The 19,536-nt window shown below is 39.4% G+C and overlaps 1 protein-coding gene across 1 annotated transcript in view; it reads left to right on the top strand.

Moving 5' to 3' along the window:
• The window catches only part of PLB1 (phospholipase B1), a gene marked incomplete at both ends in the record, with an annotated part of 80,588 nt that overhangs the window by 47,919 nt on the left and 13,133 nt on the right, over positions 1 to 19,536 (top strand). The window contains 14 exons of the mRNA XM_079532825.1: positions 1,528 to 1,579; positions 1,705 to 1,785; positions 2,478 to 2,543; positions 2,904 to 3,004; positions 4,235 to 4,316; positions 4,810 to 4,914; positions 6,656 to 6,751; positions 7,805 to 7,876; positions 10,374 to 10,451; positions 12,036 to 12,096; positions 12,762 to 12,820; positions 15,812 to 15,870; positions 17,547 to 17,590; positions 18,738 to 18,837. Of these exons, the coding sequence (XP_079388951.1) occupies positions 1,528 to 1,579; positions 1,705 to 1,785; positions 2,478 to 2,543; positions 2,904 to 3,004; positions 4,235 to 4,316; positions 4,810 to 4,914; positions 6,656 to 6,751; positions 7,805 to 7,876; positions 10,374 to 10,451; positions 12,036 to 12,096; positions 12,762 to 12,820; positions 15,812 to 15,870; positions 17,547 to 17,590; positions 18,738 to 18,837 (1,056 nt within the window). The remainder of the gene's footprint in view (positions 1 to 1,527; positions 1,580 to 1,704; positions 1,786 to 2,477; positions 2,544 to 2,903; positions 3,005 to 4,234; positions 4,317 to 4,809; positions 4,915 to 6,655; positions 6,752 to 7,804; positions 7,877 to 10,373; positions 10,452 to 12,035; positions 12,097 to 12,761; positions 12,821 to 15,811; positions 15,871 to 17,546; positions 17,591 to 18,737; positions 18,838 to 19,536) is intronic.

Here is a 19,536-nt window from a genome sequence, read left to right as displayed (position 1 = left end):
GAAAGGAGAGAACAGGTGACAGGAGCTGTGAATATCTGTATTTCACATCAGCAGACTGCTTCTGTTGCTTAAGATCTAATTTTGGTAGAGACTACAGCTTGAGAATGGAAGCAGTAGTGCCACATCATTCAAGATGTTCATTCTTACTGACTACATTGGCTCAGGATGGATCAGTACTTCAGTGACTGCATGAGAAACTAAAGTTGTTGGAGTGGCAGTTCCATAAGGGATGTTTTCTTCTGGATCAGTACTGAAGTTGATGCCCTAGCTTAGGCATTCCCCAGTGAGAGCAGAAGGAAATTTTGACCACCAGTAGCTAGTGATAGCTTTGGGATATAAATAAGTAGGTTATGACTTTGGACAAGGATAATGATGAGCTGAGCTTTTATGTGTGTGATGTCTGTGTCCCAAGTAGATGCATGACAGGGCTCATTCCCCAGTAAATACTCATATGTAAGTGTTAGATCAGTATTCATTTGAAGGAGGGTGGTGAGAGTCCTGTTCCTACATTAAATAGAGCATTGCAAAAGAGAGGTAAGCTCTGGTTACCATACAAAACAAGCGTCATGCCTATTAATGTCAGCTGATGTGCTTCCAGAAATTATATGCAGTCTCTGAAGTGTTTCTAACAAGAACCTCGAGGGGAATGCAGCTCATCCCATGCTCCAGAGTTGCCTAGAAGGCCAGTGTTTCCACATAAGTTCTCTTTTCTCTTTTGTATGCATATTTGAGTATCAGCATGTCAGGGCAGTCAAACAAGGTTGAAATGTTGAGCCTAGGTAACCCAGAAATAATGGCAATTTTATGTACACATTCATACAAATAAAGATATGTATATATACAAAAGCATGTATATTTGTATATATATGTATATATAGAAGAGAGTGCTTTCGTGGCTGTTGGAAAACAGTGAGGCTGTCATCTTAACTTGCATGGGTGATCTTGGAAGTTACTTGGATTTTTAATTTACTTAGAAACGTAAAGTGCAAAAACTGTTTTACACAATTGCAAATTGAATGTCGACTTGGGATGCAAGCTACAGAGACAAGGAAGATGTGCACAGTGAACTTTTAAATGCTTCAGCTTTGCAATGTGGTGTGTGCATAAACTTTGCTTAAGAGATCAGTTAAGCACTTGTTAAGCAACTTGGGATTCCCTTGTCATTTCAGTCCATAAGGAATAAGTTGATAGCACTTCAATTCTAAATAGGCTGTCTGCTAGCAAAGCATACTGCTGTGTTTGCATTCCATCTGCTTTAGCTGCTAAGAAGTGTAATAGAAGGTTAAAGTTATGGCCCCATGTTAAATATTGAACTTGAGTAAAATCTGTGTTCAGGTTCAATTTGTTGTTGACATTTCATAATGATGTGAACATATAATTTGATCACTAAAAAAGGAGGATTATACTGCATCATCATTTAAATCTCCTGATATTTGACAACTCATAAATTTAATGTGTCCAAGGAGTATTAATGTTGATCTCTCCACAGAAGTGCTTCTTTCACTCACTGGTTGTTTTTCTTCATAGGCACTTACCAGCCCAAGCAAGAGCTCTTCTGAGACTAATGAAAAATGATTCTGTAAGTTGTCTGGGTCTCTAATCTTGCAGCATGAAAAGAAACTGGTGCTGCTTCACATGATAGATCCATCCGCAAAGATGCTACTGATGCATATCAGTCAAAGACGTTTTCTGCTTTGTTCACAGAGAATTGACTTCAATGCTGACTGGAAAATCATAACAGTGCATATTGGAAGCAATGATCTATGCAACTATTGCAAAGACCCTGTGAGTAACAGAACTGGATGACAAAAACTATAGGGGCTCTGTGATGTCAGTGTAGAAATGCACAGATACTTAGAGCTTTCACAGTGGTGACAGTGAGTGTTCTAATAGAGCTGCTGTATGTGTTGATAAAGATCACTGCTGACAGTGCCCTGATATACAAACTGCTACTGGCAACCAAGTAAGATGGTTCCGTTCTCTCGTTATGTTGGTTATGTTTATGTTATGATGGTTGGTTGTGTTATATTATGATGATTATGTTTACCCTGGTTTACTCCAGGGTAAAAACACTTGTCTTCTCTTACCATGATAGAAGAGCCAATTTGGTAACTGCTCCACTGCTAGTAAAGCCTCATTATACATCCAAGAAAAAATAATATTGTTTTGAACAGTCGTCAATCCAATTCTGCAATGGCTGTCATCACCTCATAACTCCTAGTGTAGGGCGATGCCAAGTATAGGTGAAGTATGTATAAGGGAAGTTGCATTAAGGAACTTGCTGCTAATCAGCAAGCTGTATTTTAAACCCAAAATTTCACCAAGTCTTCCTATGTTTTACATTAACTTATAACTGGAAAGAAGCAAGAACTTTCTCTTGATCACAGGAGTATGGCAGAAAAGGAAGCGAACTGTTCTCCCAACCCAAATGTCGTGTGTCCCCATTTAACAAATCTATTATCTCCTTGTTCTATCAGGATCACTACTCAGCTGTAAATTTCACCAGTAGAATTCAAGAAACTCTTGATATTCTGCATGAACAGGCAAGTACTGTGAAATTGTCCTGGCACTCTAGCCTGAGTTGGTGTGTAATTTAATGTTACTAGCTCTACTGATTTTTTTCTGGTCTGGTACCAAATGTACTCGACTGATTTTCACAGAGGGTAATGCTTGTGTGTTATCTAAGACTAGTGAGATGCTATCTGAAATGAGACACAGTGATACTGAAATATGGTAGCAGAAAGAGTTCAACAGCTGAGTCAAAGTTTTGTGAGTGATTTTGTTGAGAAATATATATAGAGAAAGGGAAGGAGTGTTAAATGGCTGGACTTTGGGGATAAAATGAGTGCACTGTGGGCTATGTATATAGTTCCTTCTAAGCTGAAATCTGACTTTCCTTTCAGGTACCAAAAGCTCTAGTGAGCATAGTTGGAGTAATGGACATCCTGAGTATGAGACAGTTGTTTGTGGATACTGAAGCTCAGTGTCCCACTTACATGTCAGAGTAAGGCTTGATTGACTTTCTTTTGTACTTGAATTTACTGTCTGTGATGATAAAGTTCTCATTCCATGCTTCTTTAATTGTATAGAAATATGTCCTAGCACAACAATCCTATGGACAATACATCCAGTGCTGACATGATCCTGCCCAGTGTAGCTTCCTTATCTTGGCTTTGACCTAAAAGGCTCATAAGTACATTCACTTCATTGGCTGCAAGTGTTTCAAGCAGCTTCTTAGTCTTTGACTGTAGAATAAAAGTAACATCAGACCAGTGTTGGTACAGTGGTACAAAGATGTTCCTTGATCAAATTTGAGTCTGGAGGACTGAGCTGCCTGTACCAAGCACTGATAAGGTTATTTATTTAGATAGCTGAGGCATATAAGGACTTCTGATGTTACAATTATATAAAATAAGGCACTTTGAGCTACTATTAAGAAGCAGAAGTTTTGGATTCCTGGGCTATGCATCACTTAAGAACAAATGTGTGAGGCTGATTAGGTTAACACTGGAGAGAACATGCCTATCCAGAGTTTACATCAGAGGTAGCAGAGCTTGCATTTGGTTGAGGCTGGAAAGTCCTAGCTGCAATAGGATTTTATAGGGACTTGGGAAGGCTTAACAGGATTAGGGGTAAATTCAAGCTTGGTTGAAATGAAGTCTAAATTGTGTCATAATCAATATAAACTGTACTTACTTCAGTGTGCTTGGATTAAAGATACTGATACAGAGCACCTTGAGATGGAGTTGAATTCCAAAAGTATTTAGATTTTCTAGCATTTTGAGGGAATGTGGTGTATTTGCGGAGTAGACAGATATCTCTTTTTTCAGAAGTTTTATTGCAGTGTATAATTACTTTCTTTGCTCACATTGATGCCTCAAAAAGATAACAGCTCAGAGGTAACGTATAACCAGTACATTTTAATGGTATCTTCTCTAGTCCCAGAGGGAATGGCATGCACCTGTTTCAGGATGCAGGGACTTTGGATGCCTGGATGTAATGAATGGAACAAATTGGCTTTAGCACAGTGTGCAGTACAATTCATATGAGATGGTAAATAAGACTGAGGTTTGAAATTGTATGCGGTGGCAAAGACAGAAAGACATTTCACAGATTCAAAAATGTACAAATGCCTTTGTTACTACCATGTCATGAGGAGGTTGGGTAACGAAGAACCACTTCTGCAATCTCATGTTTCTAACTCTCCTTGTTTTCTCCTCTAACTTCTCCACAGTTATCTGTGTAGTTGTGTTCTCACAGGAGAAGAAAACTCAGAAAACTTAACAATGGTGAGGGAAGCCATTAAAGCTTACCAGGTATGTTTATCAAGAGTGGTGCAGTTACTTTGCTTCCAATGGAGACGAATTCTTCGCTACCAAGCAAATGGTCTGTTTATAGCAAATCATAGCAATACTTTACCTAGGAGAGCTGTATGAGTTATGAAGAAGGTAATTTGATGTTATTCAGAACACCACATGATGAAAATTAGAAGCAATTCTTCAAAAAAAACCCCAACATTTTCTAATGCAGATGGATAGGTAGGAGTTCAGTCACCAAAATCCTGTTTCTCACAAACAACTGCAGTATTGTGTTCCATCCTTCTTAACCACTTTTTCAATGGTTACCTTTAACCAGTGTCTCTGGTTATTTCAATTATCAAGTAAAAGCTTCTTCCTGATTCTTAGTTGTTGTGGTTTTTTTTCCTCAAAAATAAACTAAAAACAACAACAAAAAAAAAGCAAAAAACAAGAAAAATTGTTATGCACAAATGTTGATAGAATATTGGTTCCTGTTTTTCGTTTTTTGCAGCTTGGTATTCAAACACTGGTGGAGTCTGGCAGATATGATACCCATGACAATTTTACAGTGGTCATCCAGACTTTCCTCCAAAATCCCAAGACTCCTCTTGATCAGGTATGGTATAAATGGGGGCTTCAAAGAACTAAGTGTGGGCATCCAGCCTTTAGAGACAGTATGCACAATGATTTCTGCTTGTCATGTGCTTTTCTTACTAGAACTTGTTGCCTTTTGGCCCAGTAGATTAGATTATCAGTTCTTTGTTTTACATATTGTGCTGTCAATATGAGTTGCTGTTTCGGAAAACAAATCAAAAGCTGAGTTGAGAGGTTGGTTTGTGTGTGTTCTCAAGGTATGTAAATATTTTTCTTTCTCAAAATATAACATGATTAATAAAATACAGAGATACTAAGTTACAATTCTTAAAGCAACCTTGCTGTGTTACTCACAGGAGACAACTTTTTGTGCCCTATAACTTCACTCTCTGTCTGAATCTGTAGAATAAGTTTACATACAGACTAGAGATAGTAGTAGATCTTTCCTATTATTGGCAACTATACTTCAGCTCTTTGAGTAATCTCTGTAACCTCCCAGCAAACTATGAATCTGGGAAGTGACCCAAACCTTCTCTGAAACTGAAACTCCACTTGCGGATTTTCAGATACAACTGTACTTAGTCATCTCACCTGGAACAAAATACAGGTGGGGCAAAATATTGAATAAGGATTGCACTGGTATTGTTGAACCAGTGTGATCCTGAAAATGCCAGCAATAGCTAGTGACCATTCCGAAAAATTGATTTACTGCTACAGACAAAGCTCTAACATTTGGAAAACTAGTTGAAAACTTCACAGGGGAAAGAAAAACAGGCTTTAATTTTTGATGAAGCTGGCTCCTGTGAAAACCCATCCTCAGGAGCTTTGGCACTAAGGTGAGAAACACGGAAGTAAGTGTAGAAGAAAAATACTTCTGAACATTTTTTTTTTATAATCTCACAAGCATTAATTCAGATTTTAAGAAAGTTCAGGGTATTGTTTTCTCTTATCTTACACAAAATATAGAAGTTTCTGAACTAAAAACTCTGCCTCTGAACTTGGCAAAAGATCAAATATAGGTTCAAATTTTGGTTGTAGCTTGCTCAAACGCATTGAATCAAAACCTGGCCAAGTTTTGAGGAAAGACTGCGATGACCAAAAAGATGTTATTTCATGAGTTTATAATTAAACTTTTTCTTTTCTCAATGCTTACTGAAGCCAAGTTACTTAAATGTTCAAACTTCACTTCCTTAAGATGCTCCAGTATCTGTATTAAAATAAAGGTGTGTTCATAAAGGAGTTTGTATTGTTATAGTTGGTCAGTTTGGCAGCCTTCTCTTGGGCACTTCTTGCTTTTCCCTCCTCTCAAACTTGTAGAACTAACACAATTGTGAGAAGGCAGATGGGTTCTTTCTGTTCCTATAGTACAGCATCCATAAAATACTCATTCACATGTAAGGATACTGCAGAGCATAATGGTGATTGGGTAGCCAAATGTGGTGATGTGCTGAGGAGGGGAACGCAGCTTTTATCACAGAACTGAGAGAGTCTAGGGATCAAACTGAAAACTGTGTTTTTGCTTCTTCCTTGTGGATCTGATATTGGATGTGCATAAGCATTTCTAGTTAAGCATTTTTGGTAGCTAGGGTGCCTGACAAAACATGCTGTTTATCACCAGCTACTAATGAGATTTTCTTCTTTGGAGTGGCAAGGACAAGTAGAATGCATCTCCTGTTATTGATTCTGATACAACCTCAGCAATCCACAGTTGGAGCTTGGTGAATACTTCTGCACTTCAGTGTCCCTTATGCTTTCATCTGTAGGATGGGCATCCTGATATCTCCTACTTTGCACCTGACTGCTTCCATCCAAGCCAGAAGGGCCATTCTCAACTTGCCAAGGTTCTCTGGAATAGTATGGTAAGGTGACAAGCTCTGCCCACAATACAATCTTTAGCTTGACCTGACTACCATTAAAATTTTGTAATGAAAGTTGCAATGAGGATCTGGGTAAGTCTGTAACTTGCTAATGGGTCTCCAGTGCTTGTTTGTTCTTTCCCAGTCAGATACTCCCACATATCTGCAGGGAAGGGAGAGGTGCTGTCAATCAGGCATTCCTGATTTAACCCGAGCAGCTTGAAGTTTATTTCACTCATTGTCATGAAAGTCAGGACACTATTTAATAAGGATGGTGTCTCTATGGTCTTAAATGAAAGACTACCAAATAAAGAATTGTTAATGGTGTATGTCAATTCAAAATGGGTATCTTAAAAGTGTTTTAAATCCTTGTATTGTGAATGTATCACTCAGAAATAGTTTTAATTCAAATTAATTTACTACCTTTGGAAACAAAATCTAGCAACAATGAGTTGTTTTTCTGATTGCTTAGGCAATCCCATTTAGTTAGCGTCGCAGTGCAGAATTAGCATTGTAGTCAGAAGTCTCAGATTCTGGTTGCTATCTTCTATGTACTTCCAGGTAATGTCTTAGCAGCTAACAGGACTCTCTGCAATCATCAAGTAGTGCCTCTATTTAAATTTTGTTTGATCTTCTGCACACAAGCAGTCTTTCGTTGGAGACGACATCATGCAGCTTAGCAATAAGAACAGAGGGATTCTTAGCATCTCCTCTTGTATGGAAGAGAACAGTTTACAAGCTTGCCTTCTGGCAAAATTCCAAGGAACTTCATGTGCCTGCCAAAATCCTCCGGGAGTTTAAGCTGATCCAGCATAGCTTTCCACTTCCCATTTTAAACTTCTTTCTAGAGTTGCTGTTTTGTTACACAGTTGCCATGTTCCTTCTGAGTAGCATTTCAGCCTTGAGTAAACCGAGGTCAGTAAATGCAAGCACTTTTTTAAAAATATGAGAGTGGTGTTTAAATTCCTTTGATGAGAATTTTTATACAAATGTAAGATGAACTGAGGCAGTTACAATGGTGTGGGCTTTTTTGTTTTGTTTTGTTTTCCCTCCTAGTTGCAGCCTGTAGGCCAGAAAGCTGACTCATTTGACTTCTTGACTGACATTGTCCTCAGCTGCCCGACTCAGGTAAATATCCCTATGTCGTGAAAGCTGGGTATCAGGCAGCTGTATCTGTCTGTGCACCCCGCAGAGGGCAGGGATTTTGTATGTCTGCGGGGAGTTTGCTGAAGACTTTCCTTCTCTGCCGACCTATGGATGAGCAGACTTTCTTGCTATACCTTCTCTGGTATCCTTTTACTGTGCAGTGAGTACTGATAGACAGTGTGCTGATTTGTGTGTTTTAAGTTGTAGCAGAAAATATATATTTTTGAAGTACTTAGGCAGCTCAACAGCAAATGGAATATTCTGAATTAACTTTCCTGTTAGAATCAATGTGAGTTTCAGACACTGCAGTGGCTGTGAAAATCCCAGTATCTATTTTACTTTGAATTAGTGAAAAGCTGGTTTTGCTGACCTAGCCCCTAACAGGGATACTTTGGGCACTTCAGACACTTCTGCCTTCACAAAACAAGCTGTTGAACTTATGGTGTTGTTGCTGGGTATCAGCATGTGGAAATAACCCCTGCAGTCAGCAGTAAATGACCCACTTTCTTCAGCAGTTTCAATGTAGAGACCGAAGAACTGAACAGACTGGGGAGCTGATTTGTACTATGAAGTCTGGAGACAGTCATTCAAGACATAAAGAACGATTTTGTCTATATTGCATCCACCCTGTTAGAAAGGGAAGATCTGGGGGTTGTTAATCAGCATGTTTCAAAAATCATTAGGTTTAGTTAAACTGGTTCTACTTCATTTTGCCCAGTAATTAAGTTAACCTAGGAACTTATTCAGTGCCATATAATGTGGATTTTTATAATTCTTTCTGTTAGTCCATCCCTACTCAAAGATGCTGCTGTTCAGACATAGCCACAGAGAAGTTTCATATCCTTTGCAAAGGATGGCCGTTGTTTTCAGAAATGGCAATCCTATTGTGATTTAAAACACTCAGAGATAGAGATGCCAGTATCTTTCCCTTCTCAGCTTTGAGGTAAAGAACAAGAAATAGTGGTACAAAGGAATTGAATAATCTGTTTCCAGGGAATCAATTGTATCCTGGACTGCATCAAAAGCAGTGTGACCAGCAGGACAAGGGCCTCTTTCCCTCTACTCTGCTCTCATGAGTCCCACCTGTAATGCTGTATTCAGCTCTGGTGCCTCCAATTCAGGAGAGGCATGGGCTTGTTGGAGTGAGCCCATAGGGGAGGCCATGAGGATGATCAGAGGGCAGGAGTACCTCTCCTATGGAGACAGGCTGAGGGAGCTGGCTTCTTCAGCCTAGAGAAGAGAAGGCTCTGAGCAGACCTCATTGTGGCCTTCCATTACCTTGAGGGACCTACTGGGAGGATAGAGAGAGGATCTCTTCATCAGGAAATGTAGTGATGGGACAAAGAGTAATGTGGTTTTCTGTTTGTGTTTTTTTGTTGCTTTTTTTTTTTTTTTTTTTTTTTTAAACAAAAAGAGACTAGATTTAGATTAAGTATTACGAAGAAACTCTTTATTCAGTGGGTGATGAGTCCCTTGCACAGGCTGCTCAGAGAAGCTGTGGATGGCCCATGCCTGGAGGTCTTCAAGGCCAGTTTGGATGAAGCTCTGGGCGTCATGACCCAGTGGGTGGCAGCCCTGCCAACAGCAGAGAGTTGGAACTAGATGGTCTTTCTGGTCCCTTCCAACCAGGTCTTCCTATGATTCTATGATTTTGCCTTCTGTATGACTAAAGAGGATAGTAAATGAATTGAAATTGGACACTCACAAATTCCATTTATTGTTTTTACTGTTTCTGAGTATGGTTTTAGACTCTTACTATATCTGAAAGTGATCCCATGAAAACAACAGGTGAGACAGACTGCAAAGGCCCAAAAAGCCAAGGAAAACTATTTGCATCAAGGCAAATTAGAGTAGGATAAAACCCTCGAAATAAAAGATGAGAGGGTATTTTAATTGATTAAATATGCTTTCTGATTTTAGTGCTTCGTTAGACCTCTTTGTGGAAATAATCGCTCTGGAATTGCTCTTACTTGAGATAACTACGTATCTCTGTGAAGATTTTTAGTCTATACAATGTGCCTGTCTTCCTTAATGCATGTTGCATTAGAAGAGGATGAAAATAACAATGCAATTTGTACAGTTTCTCTAGAAGGGAGGAGTGATTCATACAGTAGTCAGTTTTTATTACTCTCTGCTGACATGGGAAGATATGTCCAGGTTTCTCCAGACTTTGCAACAATGTCTTTTAAAGGGACTAACAGATAATAAAGTCTAAGTAATTTGTGGAAGGCTTAAGAAAGGAGAAAGTTGAACTGCTAAACAGGATCTGACACATACATCATTTTTACCATAAGAGACTAAAGAGGAAATATTGCTTCTGAATTTTAAGATATGGAAAACAGTTTCGAAATCCAGATCCTCATTTTGCTGGTTAGACAGCTACAACTTTGGTGATATCATGTCTTGACATAACTTGATATGATGTGTGCCACATAATTATTGCCTAGTTTCTCTAACTTTAAATTCTTTCTTGTCACAGAATAACTCCTTCCTAAGTACAAATAAAAATAGCAACAACACAAATTCTCCTGTGCTTCCCACCAGTGAGCCAACACAGGTAACTGTTGCTTCTTTTGCTGCATTTTAGACAAGCTGTTCACACATCCTTCTGAGGTTATAAATGTGATAACCTATCACCAATTTTCAGACAGAAAAGTCTAACTTGCATTGCATTGTTTCTTGTGTAAAAAATGTTAAACACTTCTTGTCCTCAAAGCCAGACAAAACGAATTGTATCAGGTGCAATTTCTACAGTAAGTCACCTGGAGTGCATCCTTAACTTGTATTGCAAGTACCTCACAGCAGGGGGAAGAGAATTTAGGATGCTGAATCCCCAGATGATCTAAGGAAGGTTTATATGTTCTTGAGCCTCTGTATTTCCATGTTCTCATGTAGATTTAACCTGCAGAGGGCAGTCATATTTATTTATTGCATATGCTGCCAGCTGCACAGGATGTGATGGAGATCTGCTCTCAAAGGGATTTACTTTTCATAATGAATGAGCAACTACCATAGCAAACTACAGATTAAGCAAACTTTGTGTTGGACTTGAAGAAATGGGGCAGAAACTTGCTTTTGACAAAGAGCTGCAGGCATGCAAGGAATGCTCAGTTTTGATAATGTAGCTATGATTAGAGACAGCAGTCAAAGTCGGCCATGTACTTGGACATACTGGGGGGGGTCCTTGTGCCTGTCTAAATTATGAAAATCTTCCCGTGCCTTGAGGATTACAAACAGAAACGGCTAATATTGTTTCAGCAAGCCATAGTTTGCAATGTTGAAATGGGATTTTTAATCTGTAGAGCTGGTTATATACTTTTAATGGCAATCGTACTTACTGAATCTCAACTGCAATAAGTTCTGAAGTGATAAAGTGAAGGAAAGAAATAGCAGAAAGAGTGTATGAACATCTTCCTGTTTCACCTGAAAATAAGCCCAGCTTTCTTTTCTAGATTTTGGAGGCAGCCTTTAACTAGAAGGTTGGTAGTAGAGCCTATTACACTGTTATGTAGGAGAACAGACAAATTTGTCTCAATATTAAAATACTAACTGTACTTTTTGAAGACCACTGGCCTATGTTCATTTATTTACTGAAGGATAGGATTGTGCACTTATAGTAATAATTCAGGTTGGAAGGGGATCCTCAGGGCATCCCTGGTACAACCTGCTGCTCCAAGTAAGGTCAGGTCTGAGGTCAGAGTAAGCAGATATCATTACAACAATTACAGATTTTCAAGCATGAAGATGCCACCTCCTCAGTCACAGATGAAATCTCCAGACTGTGGAAAGGGCAAAAGGGCAAACAAGTATCTATTTATGGAACTCTGTCACAAATAATTTTTCTAGATTATATGTCTTGACTTTGGCAAAATGGTGTATTTTGGCTAGAAAACTTCCCCAGAAATGATTTAATGTTTGGACAGCATTCCACAAAGGGGAGGAAGGACTCTGATCTTAAAGGTCTTTTCTAACTTTAATAGTGTTTTCTAACTTTAATGACTATGACTGTTGAGCTACACAGCACCAAACTAGTATCTATTTTTAAATTTGATCTTGTTCTTCACCATACAATTAAACCATGTGTGTTTTCCATGTTTCTTCTAACGAAAAGGTGACACAGTTGTGTGAACTGTCATTTCAGAATTGGGGCAGTGACCTGTCATGTTCTGAAAAGGCTCCATCCAGTCGTGTCCCAACATCAGGTGAGGATGGACTCATCAGCTAAAATCCTGAACAGGAAGGATATACATCACCTTGTGTTTTTAAGTCTTGAAACTGCAAGTTCTAGATAGAATGAAAACGGTAAAAACTGATGTATTTAACTGCAAAATAGGAAAATCCATCCTTCCACAGACAGCAAGTTCTACAATGCAGCAGGTGGATAAATGCAATCCCATTTACCATGTACATATATCTTATATAGCAATGTGGCAGATTAAAGATGTCTAGGTAAGCAAGTTTGACCTACCTTGCCTTATCAGTAGCATAGTAGCAGTGCTGTGCATAACTGGAAGGCATTGTGGGCAGAATTGATCTATGACCCAAACCTTAAAAATGAATCCTGAACATATCTAATCTTTCCTTTTTTTTTTTTTTTTTTTTTTTTTTTTTTCCTTAAGGTGACACTTGAATAGTTGCTTAAGGTTCGTTTATTCCCTTGTTTGTCGAGTACACTATTGCAAACAACTGGCAAGAAGTTATATATTTTGCCTGGCAGGCATATAGAACTTCACACTCATTCTCCTTAAAAGTCTGTAAAAATAACATCAGGTTGAAACCAAAGACTTGGACCTTCATTCCAATAAATAGCATTTTATGTCAGTTATCAATTAGTATGTTTTTTTTTATTATTCCTACTCCTTTTTAGTACATGAGCTACAGCCTGCTGATATCAAAGTCATTGGAGCATTGGGAGATTCCCTGACTGTAAGTACTGCTATGTTTCCAGGTTTAAAATGAGAAGAGTAAGTGTTAATTTCTACCTCTATGTGGTTATGTCAGTCATCATCAGATAGAAAGCAAACTGTTTTGTCTGGCAAAGAAAAGCTCATCTACTACTCATGTCCCTTTGCAAAGAAGTAGCCTAAAGGGATATGAGTGACACTGGCACTGACAATTGAGTAATCTAGTAATGAATAATTCAGTCAGAACAGAAATTGGATCACATTCTCTATTGCACACAATTTGTTCAAGTGTTTTAGAAAAGGGAAATGTCTGCCTGATAGTATTTTCTGAAATAAGAAAAATCAATTGCCATTTTACATACAATGGCAGGTCTCGATGAAATTTCCTGGAGAAATAACTGATTACAGACCGAAGTGTTTCTCACATAAGATAATTCTGTCTCTTCAGTATATCAGAAGTTTGCTCTCAGATGTTGTTTCCTGGGTTAATTTTAATTTTTAGTTAGAACTATGATGTATTGTATGTACCAAGAAATGCAAACTGAAATGTCTCAGACAAGCAGGGCCCAAAAAATAAGAACAGGGAATATTGCTGATCTGTGCTGAAGTTTTCTGAGAATGAATTCTAGGATTGCATGGCACTGCAGAATTGTTCTGGCGTAGAATGAAGGCAGATATTGGCGTCAATGTGAATTTTCACTCCTGAGCTACACCTGTGCTCATTCTAGCAGCTTCAGTTCCTGCAGAGTTCAGAGGGAGTTGAATGGACTACAGCTCTCAAATGATCAGACTTATTGACAGGCAGGTGTGCATGTGTGTCTTCACCTCCTCATTAGCTCTGAAAACAGATTTCACCTGACCTGAAGTTATCCTGTCTTCCCTCCTACTGAGCTTTGAGCTTTTCTTAGAGGACCTTAGTAATGACCCTGCAAACCTCCCTCCTATCCATTGCCAGCACTTAAAATTGCTTGATTTCTTCCTCTGATGGCACACATATCTTCTTTTTAAATTTTTTGTTTCTAGTACATGAAAATTCTCAGAGATTCCTAGTCAAAGGGGCCAGACTCTGATCCTTGAGGTTTTTGTCCCAAAAAGCAGAGCAAGGCAGTTTTTCATATTGCCATTATTCATGCAGTTGGTCGTCATTGCCATTGCCATTACCATAGCAAGGTGTGAATGTATGATATGTAGTGCTGGTTGAAAGGCATGGAGAAAGAAGACAAAGAATGCTTCTCACACATACAAACACGTACGCACATAAATAAAATTTCGGTATAGCCAGCAGCAACTCATACTTTGTACTTCATCCCTGGTACAGAGGGACTATAGCAATATCTGTCTTGGTTCCCTAACACATTGATTTTCCTCCTGGTGTTTCCTCCAAGAGCCCTGAATGCAGTCAGTATTGATGGCTATGTTGATAACGTGATGTTGTGGCTTAAACCAGGAGGCAGCTAAATACCACAAAAGCCACTTGTTCATTTTCCCCTAGGGCTATAGGGGAGGGAATTGAAAATGGTACATGAGAATTTGTCTGTAAGGACAGTTTAATAAGAAATGAAGGAGGAGAAAAAGAAAATAAAAAAAAAAAACAAACAAAACCAACCAAATGATTGGTGCACAATGCAATTATGCACCAGACTCCGGCTCATGCTCAGTCAGTCCCCCAGCAGCAGCAGTGCCAACCCAACCAAATCCCCCCAAGTTCTATGGCACAGCACACGTGGTGTGGAATATCCATTTGGCCAGTCTGAGCCAGCTGCCCTGGCTGTACCCCTCCCAGCTCCTTGTGCACTCCCAGCTCCTCAATGGCCGTGCAGAACGAGGAACAGAAAAGGCCCTGACAGTGCAAGCACTTCTCTGCAGCAATGAAAGCATCAGTGTTTTATCAGTGCCATTTTCATCCTAATAAAATACAGAATCATACCAGCTACGATGAAGAGAAAGAACTCTTTATAAGCCAAAACCAGGTTGCATAGCTTTTTGAATAGCACAAAATGAAGTGAAACCATTAAAAAAACTAAAAAGCTGCAGAATAACCTATTTTCGTTATTGCTGTCATGAAAGTGAGTCAAGCTGCTGACCTTGCTAGAAGTTTTTGAAAAATAAAATAATGAAAGCATTCTATCCCAGTCCTGTGAACACTCAAATCTATCATCACATTCTTCGTTCTGATGACTTTCCTGTATACTAAATCATATAAAGTTCACACTGCAGGAAGATTGTTCTCAGTCCAGATGCAGTTGGAGATTAATGAAACATTGAGCAATTTGGTCACGTCACTGGCTAGAATGCATCTGTTCAACCTCTCAGCCACGGCACGTGGTGAAAGCAATAGATATGCCAACACATTTATCTGTATTGGCAAAAATACAAAATAAAAATCCTGCCTGCACCTCACAAAGTCTGTGTGTTAGATTTCTAGACTGGGTCCGACAGAGAAAAGTGGATTTTGCACCAAAGATTTGTTTTCTTGGCAACGCTTCTACTGATTTATTTACAGCTAAAACTTACTGGGGATTTTTCAGCTGTGTTTTTCCCTGTATTATTAAGCCTCTGAACATCAGCTTTCTTTGGGACATGCCAGAATGAAGCAGTTTCCATCAGAAAAATCCAGACAAATACAAAGCTGTAGATTGTAATCTAGTTCCCCTTGATTTATTGATACTATCATTAGAGTTGTAGTTCCAATGCCATATGTAGTTCCCAAGATCTTACAGTCTGATGCCTGCTGGTTGGACTGTGTTTCCTCTACTCCAGGGTCTGCTGTTTAGATGAACTGCCTTCATACATGAGGATAAGGCTGTGAATTTGAAGCATGGGAGATGTAGGACTACCCAGAGGCTAGTGTGTGCTGTTGAATGAGGACAAGGAATGCTTATGCTATAAAGGACTTGGCTGGATTCAGAATGATGTTACCAAAGTTCTTCAAAACTTTCACATTTTCTGTTCTACCTAAACTTGCAGCACCCTGTTTTAGTATTTTATAAGTTATTCTTCTCATCTGTTTCAGACTGCGGCAGGAGCCTGCACAACTGACCCACAGGTGGACTGGAGGGGATGTTCCTGGAGGTAAATATGCTCAATTTTCTCTCTGGTATTCTCATCCATAGACACAGTTGAAAACGTAGGTCACCTGGTTGTGTAGTTACATCCCAAATAGGATGGGAATGAGGTATATCAGGCAAAGGGCTGTGCTGCCACATGTCTAGTAGCTAAATTCTGCTCCTGTCAAACAAACTTCTCTCTGCAGAGAGTAAATATAGATGCGGGATGCTGAGATTGAGTATTGCTGGGTAAGGACTTGAGAGAGAGAGTCAGAGTTGGAAGAGAAAGGGAGTGATTTTGTGGTGTTGGATTTTTGTTTGTTTTTCAAATGAGTTCCGACTGCTACCAGTAGGGTCCTGTGCCTCAGTCTATTGCTGCAGTTGTGATAATCGAAAGCAGTGTTTAATGCTGGGTAATCCATGTGAGTGCCAATTGGCATGAATGTGCTGAGTGCACCACATGCACATTCAGTGAAGATGTCCCAAATAGATTTGCAAATTACAAAGCAAGCAATGACAGTATGTGCTAGAGTGGATGTGAATTTCAATGTCCACATTAGAATGGAAGAAAACTGCCTGCTTCATGCAGGCAGAAGTATGAATGTTATATATGACAAGCATGTACATGTATACACTCCTTTCTTCATCTGTCTTTTCTCTACTCTGTGCTTCCCCCATGTCAGGGCCTGACAGAGGTAGTGTAAGGGAACACTCTCTATACACACAGGCATTATTTGAATGCTAGTGATACAAGTTGCAACGGTACTGTTAAGCTTGCTAATGCTCATTGATGGATAGCTCTGTAGTTTGTTTAGAAAACAGGAAGAATCTGTGCCCTTATGCCAAATAGATAACGATGATAAACTGAACTGCTTTTACCAAGCAGATAAGGAAGTTCTGCTAGAATCAGCTAATTTTGTGAAAGCAAGCATTGTAGGATCAAGGCAAGGAGCTAAATGAGCATGTGTGAAGATAGATTTCAGCCAGTAAACACAGTAGGGAGGAGTGAGTTCATCCTAGAGGGTCTCAGAACCACCACCACAAAAAGAGCTTATGTAACCCTGTGTTAATGATTTTGGGGGAAGTACTGAATGTATATGTGCTGCTTGGGAAAGCCTCTGCACATGTAACTCAAGTAATGCAAACAAACTGAAGATATTTTGTACCAGGTAAGCACAATTAGGTGGAAGGATCCATTTGTGCATCCAGCAATGAGAATAAAGAATGCCTGCTTTCTAACATCCCAGCTTGAGTCTTAGAGAGTTCCATGATCAACTGATTTATGATAACAGTAGAGGCAGAGGCTTTTTTCATTATTAACATTGCAAATCCCCAGACAGGTGGATAATGAACATTTAATGTAGTCTCTCTTCTATGCAAAAATGCACACAAATATATTTTCAGCTGGGTCACATGCCTTCTAACAATGGGCATCCCAGCACGTTCATATAAAAAAAAACTAATTCTTCCTGTATGCTCCATTCCTAGTTTATAGGCATATATCGTAGCTGAAATCCTGCTTGATTTAATCTGAAATCTCCTTTCAGTACCTCTCCTGAATTCTTTCTTGTCTTGTGGCTTGATATTCCTACTTCAGCCTGAGGTGTGTATACCTTCCTGGGCTGCAGCAGCAATGTATGTTGACAACAAGAGGGTTGCAGAACTATTGCTACTCAGTAATTCTGTGCTTTCCCTTTGTAGCATTGGAGGTGATGGCACCCTGGAGAACCAAACCACTTTACCCAGTGAGTGTCCTGAAAAACCAGTGTGAGTAATGGGAAAAGCACGATATTAGACAGAAAGCATCCAAGTGGATATCCGAAAACATCTGGAAATGATCACATTTCTCTTGCAAACAGTGGGCATCCACATCTGTTGTGAATGGGAGTAGCTCACTTGGCTCACAGCTGAAACCCAGACTGACCTTCCTAGCTGCAAAGCTAATTCAGCCCCTCCACATTACAGGATCTGCATGCAGCCAGTGCATCCTTTTGACAGAAATTATGAAGAGTAAATGTGCTGTAGGTGGCAGGACTCCATGGCAGATCTGTTCTTTCTTCATTTCATTGTGCTTTCCAATCACCAACTGTAGTGCTCAATGACTGTGGGCAAATGAAGGATTATGAAACAATTAACAGTCTATTTAGAAAAGATCATTGGCATCATTGGCAAAGATCTGTTGGTTTCTCTCAATGCTTTCAAGCTGCCACATTGCACTCAAAAAATCTAAAAATACCATGCATCTCCTGTCTTAGCATTCTGTGTAACCAGTCCTTGTAGTTGCCATAGAAACCACTGAGTGGTCAGTCTGACCATAAATTAGAGGAGAATTGGTTTGCAGTGGTTCATCTATTTGTATGTGATCCACGCTGTGGAACAGTCTGGCAATACCTGACACTGCTGGTAACAAAAACTGACATGCTTTGTCTTGTAGCATGAACAATGTGCTTAAGGAAAAATAGAAAATACATTTCATTATGCATGCAGCATTGTAAGTGAGACTTTATAAAGAGGTTTCAGACAGCACTACAGGCACGGTAATAGTAACAGTTTTCAAGCATCATGCTTTGCTGCTGAGGGTTTCACTGAAGCTTATAAACATGAATAGAATTCACTTTCCTTTCCTATGGGTAAATGGTTATGGGACTGCGAGATAGAGAGTCCTCTTTGGAGCATCTGCTCCTGGTACATGAGGGGAAGAAACCACAATTACTCCGGCACTCGCTGTCAGTAATAGCAATTTCCTAGGACCTGGCTGTCATCAGGGCCACTAAGCCCTTGTCCCTGTCCGTCTCCACAGGGAGAAATACTCGTAGTACTGAAGTCTCCAAGGCAGGTGTGTCTACTGCCAGTTGTACCATGGATGGTTATACGTTGTCTTCTCTTTTTAAGATATCTTGAAAAAATTCAACCCAAACCTCTTTGGCTTCTCCACTGGCAACAGTAAGGAAGCAGCTGGATTCAATGCTGCAGAGAGAGGTGCAACTTCACAGTAAGTGTGACTGAAGCCAAGAACGGGCAAAGGGGTAGGAAAGAACTGATGCACTGACAGATTTGAGCTGCATGTTAAGGCTGAGTTAATCATGATGATCTATATGTAATGCGCATGTTTCTGTGGTCTGATTTCTGATTATATTTTTTTTAAAGACGGTATTTTGTGATTTAATTTCATTCTTTTTCTAAATTAGAGACAGAAATAGAAGCATAAATAAGGCATTAGCTCAAATATTCTGTGCAGAAGAAATGGAGGAAGGAGGTTTCTATAAATACCTTTTTTTGCTCAGCCTTCAGTTTTCAGCTTCTTCATTCACTTTCAGTCTGTTTGTAATGAGAGAAAGCTGATGGCCCTCTCAGTTATTCCCTGATTTCTGGGAAATGTGCCTCCAACTAGCAAATAGAAACTCACTGTCACCTAATTGCACTAAAAGCTTTCCTCATTTGCAGCGCAAAGAAAACAAAGCGAGTGAGCATGTAGGAAATAAAGTCCATTTTCCTCTTGAAGGAAAACACCACAGTCTGTTAAGAACAAAAACGTATGAGTTTGTATTGCACAAGCTGTGCTTTCTCTATGGATATCCATGGAATTTGTTTCCAGGACTTTGTGACCCCTTTAACAGTCATCAAATTTTCTGCAAAAGTGTTTCAGGGTAGCTAGCAAAGCCTGTGTAGCTACTGTTCTGTGAGTGACTTG

The sequence above is a fragment of the Tetrao urogallus genome (assembly GCF_951394365.1).
Source record: "Tetrao urogallus genome assembly, chromosome: 2".
NCBI classification, from domain to species: Eukaryota; Metazoa; Chordata; class Aves; order Galliformes; family Phasianidae; genus Tetrao; species Tetrao urogallus.
This window is presented reverse-complemented; position numbering and strand designations above follow the sequence as displayed.